This window comes from Salmo salar, chromosome 10, assembly GCF_965601325.2.
Source record: "Salmo salar chromosome 10, fSalSal1, whole genome shotgun sequence".
Taxonomy (NCBI): Eukaryota; Metazoa; Chordata; class Actinopteri; order Salmoniformes; family Salmonidae; genus Salmo; species Salmo salar.
Genome location: NC_138300.1, coordinates 13,109,254 through 13,119,750, shown reverse-complemented (window position 1 = coordinate 13,119,750; position 10,497 = coordinate 13,109,254). Strand labels below are relative to the sequence as shown.

Here is a 10,497-nt window from a genome sequence, read left to right as displayed (position 1 = left end):
CTCTAAAGCCCTGGTGCCCTGACCTTGTCAACATTCAGGAAGTAGTCTGGCTTAATTGATGGCAGAGCATAGTTTACAGGTGAGTCAAATAGAAAAATGCCTTTGAGGTGAATGGAGGGCATTAACACAGGTTGCCAAACAATCACATTTCTAACTGACCTATGTGAGAGAAAAAAAACATTGTCTAGCGCAGTCGATGAGGTACTGGGTTTGAGACCAGAAAAATCACAGGTTATGCTGATCCCCCCCCCCTCAATTTATTTTAATAAATGTTGTAGACATGCTAGGATATAACATCTTTAATTATATTTTACATCAATGGCTTATCACACACCCTGAGTGGTTCAGTCCACTTTCCCTTTGTGTCCTGGGTCGGTTTGAAACATGAATTCTCTTTCAAAGTGCCTTGCCTGGTGAACACAACCCTGGGTTGCCTTGGAGACCAGAGGGCTCTCAGACTGTAGCTAGAGAGAAACCTATACTAGCAGAGCAAGCCAATCTAGACCAGTTGGTACACAGCATGTATCTGACACAGGAAATATTAACCGAAGCAATGCAGGCAGTTGCGTGGAAGGCAAAGGGGTAGTGGGTTCAGGGAGCGTTGGGCCAGTTACCGAAAAGGTCACTGGTTCGAAATCCCCGAGCCGACTAGGTGGAAAAAATCAGTCTGTGCCCTTGAACAAGGCACTTAGCCCCAATAAAGGCAAGGGTGCACTTTCCAGTAACAACTAGCTAATCGCATCAGCGGTGAGTTGGCCAATGACAAAGCAAAGGGACGGGCTCCTGTTCCAGTCAACAGCTCATGTAGGCTCCTGTTCTGAAGGCTGAGTCAGGTTGGTATCTCCATGGTAACGCCCATGTCAGACCCACTCCTTGGGGTTTCGTAACACCTCCGGCGTATCGGCCTCCTGGGAACCTTTAGGAGGTTCATGCATGTACTCCCACCTGTGAAGAGAGAGTCGGCATGAATCTGGGGCTTTTTCAGTGAGTGCATATAGAAATGTAATGTACACAGCTGATACTAGATGACTCCACAGGGCTCTGGTTGATGCTGTGGTGCAGCTCGGTCATGGTACGAACCACGAGGGACGTGTGTGTTCCACAGGGCTCTGCTAATTTTTTTTATTTAACTAGGCAATAACAACAAATTCTTAATTACAATGACGGCCTAGGAACAGTGGGTTAACTGCATTGTTCAGGGGCAGAACGACAGATTTTTACCCTCGTCAGCTCGGGGATTCAATCTAGCAACCTTTCAGTTACTGGCCCAACGCTCTAACCACTAGGCTACCTGCCGCCCCACGAACACAGGCTGTAAAACAGTGATCACGAAGGTCATTACAGAAATGGAGCACTATGTAGGGAATAGTGTGCCATTTGGGATGCAAGTCACTGAGCAATGTCTGCTTATCTCAATGGAAGCAGCCAGCTCTCATTTCCCGCTAGCACTTTGCTAATTTAGAAGACATTAGCGTTTCACTCTCCAAACGAGTTGCTATGACTCAGGTATAACACCAGAGGTGACATGACTACCGTAATTTCCGGACTATTAAGCGCACCTGAACATAAGCCGCACCCACTGAATTTATACCAGCAGGGTTCAATTCAAGTGTTACCAATGTTCATTTCCATAATTGCAGCATAACTAGTACAATGCAGTACTTTTACAGGTATTTCAAACACGGTACAAATCTTGAGCTACTAGTTTCAGTGACTAAACAACAGAGGTAGTTATTAGATATGATTACGCTCAATGAAAATGTAACCGGGGGGGGGGGGGGGTGACCACTGTATCAATGTGTAAAACGCAAACAGCTTATAGGAACCTAGCCATTAAAGTAACACAGACACACACATCCATGTACAGTATCCATACTCACTTACCCTCCCGTTCATTGACACAATGTCATTCGCTAGCTCTGAACAAATGGCCATTCAGCAGCTGAAGATCATGACGAGAAACACCTTATCCCCGTTGAACAGCAGAGACCCACCCAGTCATTACCACATGTTGTATGAAGTCACCGATATGGGTCGTACCACTTTTTGAAGTCGGGGTAGTACTTGGGGTGATGTTTTTCACAGGCGTCCTTCAGACTGTTGTGAAAGTGAGCACCATCCTCCTTATTGACATAGGTAGGAGTCAGGTCTGTACCGCCACTGTTTAGTGCCTGGGACTGACACACACACACACACACACACACACACACACACACACACACACACACACACACACACACACACACACACACACACACACCGAGAAGACGAGCCATCATTCATTATCTCAGCTCCAACACTTGAATGGTATGACGTCACAGCCTGACACTCACCATCTTCTTCTTCTATCTCAAAGTATCTGTAGTTGAAGTGCACTGTGGGAATGTGGGGGTTCTTGGGGTGGATGACTGAGCTCACGCCCATGGCACAGAATGGCAGGATGCCTAGGAGTGAACAGAATACAATATTATACAATACAATACCGTAATACACATCTCAACCACAGTCTGACTCAAGGATCCAATCCTGATTCCTTGAACACATTAGGTTGCCGGAATGGCACGAATGGCTATTTCTGGTCTTGAGTGACACACGTAGCATGAGGTAACACACGGTACTGCAAGACAACATAAAGCATTGCTGAAATGAATGAGGTTGAGATTAACCTAGGGCTGCCACTCACCATCTTTCCCTTTGAGAACCTTCCCTCTGCTGCGCATCTGCTCGGCGGCCTCCTCGGTCAGGTTCCCAAACACCACGGGCAAGTTGACCCCCGCCTTCTCAAACACCTTCCCATCCTGCACCACACAGCTGATGCCCACGCCATCCGATACAGACACAAGAGGTTAGACAGTAAAGAAAGAGAAACACTAACGCACCTTAATAAGGCTATACAAAAACAGACAGTGAGACAATGGCATGGGTGAAGAATGTTGCAAGGTGCTACTGTAGATGTTGGGCTCAGTTTAAAAACAAGGCCAGGGTGGATATCCTTTGGATTAGCCAGAATAGATTCCGACCTTAGTTTACAGCCGCACTGGAGTCGGACAGACTTCCTGTGTAGATTAAGACACTGAGGAGCCAGCGTGATATTGCTCGGGAAAATGTACCTCAATCCAGGGGTGAGAAATGTGTCGTACTCAGAATTGTCCCAACTGTTACGCATAGAAGATTGAACGACTGCTACAATTCTAGCAGTCGGCACAAGAAACTGTTCGTCGGGAGCTTCATGAAAAGCCTAAAATCACCAGGCGCAATGCCAAGCATCGGCTGGAGTGGCGTAAAGCTCGCCACCGTTGAACTCTGGAGCAGTGAATCATGCTTCCCCATCTGGCCTGCACAGAGCCCTGACCTCAACCCCATCGAACACCTTTGGGATGAAATGGAACGCAGACTGCGAGCCAGGCCTAATTCCCCAACATCAGTGCCTGACCTCACTAACGCCCTTGTGACTGAATGGATGCATGTTCCCGCAGCAATGTTCAAACATATAGTGTAGGTCTACGTTGACCTATAGGTAAGATGCTCTGGCCTTAGGTTGGGGTCCCTAACGGACTATCCACGCGCGTTGGTACGGGCTGTGTGTGCCAAATGGCACGTGCCAAAGGGAGCGATACTTGCCTTCTTTCCGTTCCCACTTGTCCACTTTGAACTTGCCGCCGTCCACCTCCTCGAGCGCTCTGCAGAACTCCGCCTGAGTCTCCATGATCAGCATCTCCATCCTCGTGCACATTCCCTCTTTCTTCTGCTGCAGCACTTTGACGTCGGTACACGGCGGAGACATGAACTTCTTGCATTTCTCCGATATCTCCGTCTCCTCGGTTTTGGGGATCATGGTTGCCATTTCAGCCCGCTGAAAGTGACTAGCGCTGGCCACAAAACCCACCACTGCCGCCGCTACTCCAGCAACCAGCAGTGCGCCTCTCCTGGTTCGCCCGGTTGCCGATTTGCAGTACCGTTGGACATTATCCGCACTCCAGTAGCGTTGGGAACCCATCTCGCTCCCGGAAGCGGAGTTAACCTGCGGACCGAAGTGTTATGGAAGAAAGATATGCGCGAGTCCACTATGGAAGCTCGCGTTGAATACGGAGAAAAAAAACATAGTCTCGCAGTGGTTTGCGCCGTTCTGTTCATGGAATAAACAACGATGGTCGCCATGATTTGTAAATTATCCAGCTGTCCTCTCCATGTAATATGTACAGTTTGTAGACATCCATCTAGCAAAACTGAAAAGTACAATCACAAGTAGACAGCCGTGCGCTGAGGTCCGGGGGGGTGTTCTTGGTTTGAACCGAGCGAGGAGGCATGGGAAATGGTGTTCTCGATGAGTCTTTGCAGGTTTGTTTCATTGACAGTAAATTACAGCAAACAGCAAGGCCCACAAGCCAGTGCTTTTCTGTAGGCGCGTCGTTATTATCCAGAACGTGATAAGAAACCCCTTTCTTTGCTTATCCGCTCTTTGCCAAGATAGTCCTTGAATAGAATAATTGTCGCATAATGACTAATGGATTTCTTTTCTTATTCACATGTTATTAAAGCATGAAGTAAAATATACCACATAGGTCTTTATTTATTTATGTCACTATTTCAAACAACACAAGGACAAGTCGTGCACTTAATTCCTCATAATAACATGTCCATAATACCATTTTAGAGCACATATTTAGAATGTAGCCCACACTAGTCTATAAAATCCTTCCCATTACTCATGACTGCCAGTTTGATAGATCTATAGATGTGTCTGTGTGCACTGAGATGAAGAAGTGTGCGTTTGCCAGAGTGTGGGAGACTGTTTTTCTGTTTTACGCATGTGCGTGTTGTACGTCTCTATGACAACAGGACTGTTAAACCCTTTAGTGGAGCAGGGGAGAGAGAGGGACACTCACAGGAGATTATCTGGTGCTCCGGCCGGCTGTATCACGAGAATGTAGGCCATTAAAACGAATAACGAGTTCCCATATAAGAGGGTATAATACATCTTTTTTTATTTTTTGGATTCTGAGTAAAAAGGAGACGCACAAGCATCTGGTAGTGGTGAGTTTATTTCGATGTTCGGGTAACGGTACGGTTGTGCTTCTAATTATTTCAGACGTGTGCCTTATAATAAAGTGTGTAGGCTATTGCTTGTAGAAATAATAGCCTATTCTAATGTTGCATCATTGTTTCCTCTTGTATTGGAGCCTAGAAACCAGGCTATGTCTGTGTCTGTCACATCACGCTGTCCTGTTGTATCAGTAAGATTCTACAAGCTGCAATAAATCTGCCAGTAACTCCAATAACAGTTAAGACAAGTTAGCCTATTTCACAATACGATCCCATAATAAAAGTAATGCAAACAATTGCACCTGTCACAGGTTGAAGTGTTTACCCTGCGCTATGCGTCATTTAGCCATGGGAGGGCCACGGAGTCGTGAATACAGGTCCACTATAATATTGTGTGACTTATGATCTGTGAGTGTTCAGAATGTGTATGCTTGTGATGTGTGCTTAAACAGTCGGGAATTGTATTCTATTTGCGTTTTATGAGGGATTGTCAATGCGCAAACTTCCCTGAACTGGTGTGAATTTAAATACAATGGACTTATGTATACCCTTGGAAGTATAATGTTGGGGTTATCATCACAAATGGCCCTGCATATACAATGCCCTGGTTGATCTTGTATTGTTCTTCATGCTATTCCTTTGGAGAAGATGAGTCTGGTGCCAACGAGCACTAGGACCCAGGAGGAGTATGAGGACGACTTTGAGAAGGACCTGGATTGGCTGATCAGTGAGGAGGGGACGAACGATGGCCAGGTAGGTCAGTGTGGATTGGCTGATCAGGGAGGACAGGTGGAGCGACGGCCAGGTAAGTCAGCGGGGATTAGCTGATCAGTGAGGACCCAGGGCTGCGTTCAGTACGTTTTTATGTTCTGGAACGTTCCACTGAGCGGAAACGGTGCTGTACTGAACGTTCAGTTGAACATAGGGGATGGGTTGCCTTTTAAATAATGTATGTCACTCATTGCTTCAAGCCACACCTTGCCACACCCACTAAATGAGGGCAAACGTACCTCAAAGTCTATTCAAGAACGTACAACAACGTTTTGGGGAAACGTGTCGTTCAGTACAAACCGTTCTGCAACGTAGCAAACGTTCAAGTGAACTGAATGCACCTCAGGAGCGACGGCCAAGTAGGTCAGTGAGCTGCTGGTTCGCCCGACTTGCCCACTTCCTGTGAAAATGTCACAGGGATCTTTTGAGTAGTAAGGCGAAAGCAACCGAATGTAAACAAAAGTTAAGGAGTGAAGTCGGGGAAAGTGCATCTGGGACAGCCGAAAGTCGGACACTGATGTGGTTTTCCAACAGCAAGGCTCAGTGCAACATGGCAGTGTTGCCAGTGTTTATAAAAGTATTACTTGGTAATGTCGAAGTAAACATGTCTCCAACCCCCATATCACACACTCACACACTGTAAATATAGTTGTGTACATTGTACTATCAATTGGTGAAAGAGTGCCTCAAATATCACATTCAATTATACATGAATGACGGCAAAGTTGGTTCCTGTTTTAGTCAGGTCTTTGGTCATGATCACGTGAGTCAAACATAAACACCCTAATGATTGGTTGACAATAGAGCTTCCCACAATGCAGGTGATGGCTGCAGGATGAAGTTGGTGAAGAGCAACTGCAGAAATAAATTAGCAGTCAAAATGTCATGCCTTTTGATCTTTTATAAAGCTCATGCAGTCGTCATGTAAGCGCAAATCTGACTATTTTTATCCCCATAATACAACACACTTTGGAAGGCGGTGACCAACGATGGTCACCAACTTGACAAAAGTGATCTGCTCAAATGCGCCCACAGTGTGCGGTGTTGCGTTACCGTTGCGCCTGCATCTCAGTGTCTGTGTGTGAAATCCAACCCACTGACACACATCCAGACACATTCATTGTGCCACAGCTATAGGGCTCTGGACTGGGTACATTGATAACCACACACACACATGCACAGAGTCATCATGTCTCTCACAAAGTATCAAAGTACCTAATTACCATATCGTTTGCTGACACACTGTCTGCTGAGAGTCTCAGGTGAATAGAACTCCGTCACTCCTCCTCAACAGGAACCTGACTACGAGGACATCGAGGCCGAAATAGACAAGGAGCTGAAGGAGGAGGGGAAGGAGGAAGAGAAGAAGCGAGGGAGGAAGGAGGACAAGAAAAGCCCGAAGGAGGAGAAGTGGGCGAGCGAGTCAGAGAAGGCGGAGGAGGAGGAGAGGTGGCCCTCGCCTATGGAACCTTTGGAGTTCGACTCCGACCGAGACAGTCCATATAAGGGCGGATCGCCCGCAGCGCCGCCCCCTCCGGTGCTGGAAGACCAACCGGAAGAGGAGAAGAAGTACATCCTGGAGAAGATCCAGCTAGCCAATCGGCAGCTGCAGGACCAGGAAGCGCCGGACATGACTCGGCGCCGACGCCTTCACTTCAAAGAAACGCTAGTGGATTTGGTGGTGGCGCCGCTGGAGTACGAGAAAGACAGCAGCACCCCCCAAAAGACGGGGGTGGTAGAGCAGGTGAGCAGCACGGCCAGAGGCAAGGAAATGGAGGTAGAGAGTGAAGTGTCAGGGAAGCTCTCTGAGCTGAAGATCACCCCACGGGAAGGTGAAGGAGGAGGGCAGGGGATCAAGGATGGGGGTGGTGGTGGAGGTGGAGAGGCTGGCCAGAGTGGACCGGGGAAAGAGGGCAAAGTCCTGGTGGAGAAAGATGGCAAGTTTGACCTTGTCAGCCTGAAGGAGGTGGAGAGCCGCGGCCTGATGCTGCCACCTTTAGCGAGCTTCCCCAGCGACAACTCACGCTCGTCCTCCCGTCCAAGTGACCTGAGCCCGAACAAGACCCCCACATCCTCGCCGCTGCGTCCCATCTCTAGCACTATGTCCATAGGGATCGAGCACCACCGCGCCCCCAGACCTCCGGCCCAGCCCAGGAACCGGCCCAACTCGGCCAGTCACAGCCAGAGGGGCAGCGGGGGGAGGGGCACCAAGCGCAGGGTGCAGTCGGCCAACAGTACCCCTTCCCAGCAGGCCACCTTCACTCTCTCGCCCCAACAGAAGGAGCTACTGAACAAAATACAGGAGAGGAGAGAGAGGCTCGCCAGAGAGGTGGGGAGCACAGGAAGTCCCAATGCTTATCATGAAAGATAAATCCCCTTTTCTGTTTTCCTGTGTAACTCTTTCTACCTCTCCCCCTTCTGCTTTTATATGATCCTCCTTGCTCCCCCTCTCTCTTTATCTCCCCGACTCCTCTCTCTCTCTCTCTCTCTCTCTCTCTCTCTCTCTCTCTCTCTCTCTCTCTCTCTCTTTCTCCCCCTGCCCCTTCTCTCAGGAGGAGCAGAGGAAGAGGGAAGAGGATGAGCAGAAGCGTCAGGAGAATGAGCTGGCGTTCCGGGCATGGCTGGTGAGGAAGAAGGAGCAGTTGCAGGAGGAGAAGAGGATCTACAGAGCCCAGGAGATGGAGAGAAGTAATGGCAGGGTACGCACAGGCCACTAGAGGGCGACACTAGCACAGGCTGTAGTAGTACTGTAATTGTACTGTAGTAGTACTTTGCAGAAATCAGTGCTTTCAGCTAAATGTACATGCTATTTGCTTAAATAATTGAATAAATAAAGGGAAGACAGTTATTTTCTGATACGTATTATAAATAAATGAAAAAGTTGTTATTGGGTATCTGTATGCTAAACTGCTATAGTCTTTAGTGCAATCATAGAATATACTGCACCAGAAAGCTTGTGAAAAGCCAATCCAAGAAAGTAGGATAGTGAGTGAAAACCATTTTGACTAGATTTTTCCCTGTGTCCTGCCTCCCTCAGAGGGAGCACAGTGACCCAGACGAGGCCTTTAAGTCGTGGCTGCAGAGGAAACACGAACAACAGCAGAGAGACAGACAGCTGGAGGAGATGAAGAGGCTGGAGGAGGAGAGTGGATTCTACCTGCACAACCGAGAAGAGTGTGAACGAGCCTTCAAACTGTGAGTCTCTACTCAGCTGGGTGAATGTCCGTCTACTGTCGAAGGGCCTTGGAGATAGTCTGGACCATGGCTTTCCAAACCTGTTCCTGGAGAGCTACCATCCTGTAGGTTTTCGCTCCAACCCTAATCTACCACACCTGATTCTAATAATTAGCTGGTTGATAAGCTGAACCAGGTTAGTTACAACTGGGGTTGGAGTTAAAACCTATAGCAGGGTAGCTCTTCAGGAACCGGGTTGGATAGCCCTGGTCTGGACACTCAAGATCTTTTAAATAATTTGTCCGGTTCTCTCTCTCTCTCTCCTCAGGTGGCTGAAGAAGAAGCGGGCAGAGAAGCGGGCGGAGCAGCAGGCGGCCAGAGAGCGCTCCCGCAGGCTGGTGTTTGAGGAGCGGCGCGCCCGGCGCATGCAGGACCTCCTGTGCACCGTCAACGAGACCAAGCCTTTCCGCTTCACCGAGCACCTGGCGTACCGCTTCTGAGCGGCTTCTGAACCCACCATTCGCAACATCATACCTCGAGAGGGAATTGTCGAGATCTGAGCAAAGCTAAGGGTACGGGTACACAGAGACACATGAACACGGATGAAATTGTATATGACTTAGGGCCTACATAGTTGTCTATTTTTAGCTCTATAAAAGTACAACTAATCTTCACTTTTTCATAAGGGTTTCATAAGGAAAAAATACTTTTTTGGAGGGATAATCAGCTCCGTTGTCATTCATCCTGCATTGGATGACTCTCATTGAACAAGCATCTTCTCCACCCGAAAACCCCCCCCGAAATCTCAGTGTGGGAGAGGGGAATCACCAAAGAAATCTAGGCTCCGTTCCAGTATAAACTAGCATACAACTTAAAATGAGGCATTTGTACTGAACGTGAATCTTTAGATGGAATCAGCACTGAGACTACTGTCGAGAGAAGGGCTTTATTTTCTACCTTTTCATTTGTCGCAGATGATCCGTTTAGGACCTCCGACGTTCTGTTTTCTTCGACGTTACTTCATAAAACATGCACAAGTCCTAAGGGTTTCGAATTGATCAGGCGTCGGTGATCTATCCCGTGCTCACTGTGTACAGTATATCAAGAGATTATTTGATCGAATGAATAATTATAACCAAGGTGACTGGTTCAATAGCTGTGTGACAACAAATATATATATACAGAATGTGATTATAGGCCTACTGGCACTTGTTCTCTACGTTGTCAACAGCCTCCTCTCTGTTGCTGATGCACTTTAACCTAGCCTACTAGAAAACATTGAGCTCACAAATGCCTGCAGTGCTAGTAGGTAGTCTCGGTGTGGGTAGCCATATTGCCACTGTTACCATAATGCCTTTATAAATCGTTTGTCACTGAGTGTTTTAAAGTTTATTCTTAAATCTGTCTTAAGTTAGGTCCTTTGTAGTAGTGGCATCTACACTGACCACATTGTCTTCCGTCAGGGGGCGTCTTTCCAAGGCTTCATTCTAAAGATGTTTGAGAGTGGGG

At 47.7% G+C, this 10,497-nt stretch overlaps 2 protein-coding genes across 3 annotated transcripts; one reads left to right on the top strand and one right to left on the bottom strand.

Moving 5' to 3' along the window:
• Window positions 1–284: 284 nt before the first annotated feature.
• Window positions 285–4,279, bottom strand: LOC106613521 (oxygen-dependent coproporphyrinogen-III oxidase, mitochondrial). The gene is made up of 4 exons (XM_082956721.1): window positions 3,622–4,279; window positions 2,684–2,811; window positions 2,334–2,444; window positions 285–2,177 (listed from the first exon to the last, which is right to left on the bottom strand). Exons 1-4 carry the CDS (start codon window positions 3,795–3,797, stop codon window positions 2,125–2,127), a joined length of 468 nt encoding a protein of 155 aa, XP_082812847.1. The 5' UTR covers window positions 3,798–4,279; the 3' UTR covers window positions 285–2,124.
• A 550-nt stretch (window positions 4,280–4,829) lies between these two features.
• ccdc181 (coiled-coil domain containing 181) lies at window positions 4,830–10,392 on the top strand. Of its 2 annotated transcripts, XM_014215863.3 has the most exons (7): window positions 4,840–5,034; window positions 5,181–5,281; window positions 5,692–5,796; window positions 7,109–8,143; window positions 8,367–8,513; window positions 8,852–9,009; window positions 9,317–10,392. In XM_014215863.3, exons 3-7 carry the CDS (start codon window positions 5,692–5,694, stop codon window positions 9,486–9,488), a joined length of 1,617 nt encoding a protein of 538 aa, XP_014071338.2. In that variant the 5' UTR covers window positions 4,840–5,034; window positions 5,181–5,281; the 3' UTR covers window positions 9,489–10,392. The 2 variants fall into 2 exon arrangements, with proteins under 2 accessions (XP_014071337.2, XP_014071338.2); XM_014215862.3 differs by lacking the exon at window positions 5,181–5,281 and having other exon boundaries at window positions 4,830–5,034.
• The last annotated feature ends 105 nt before the right edge of the window (window positions 10,393–10,497 follow it).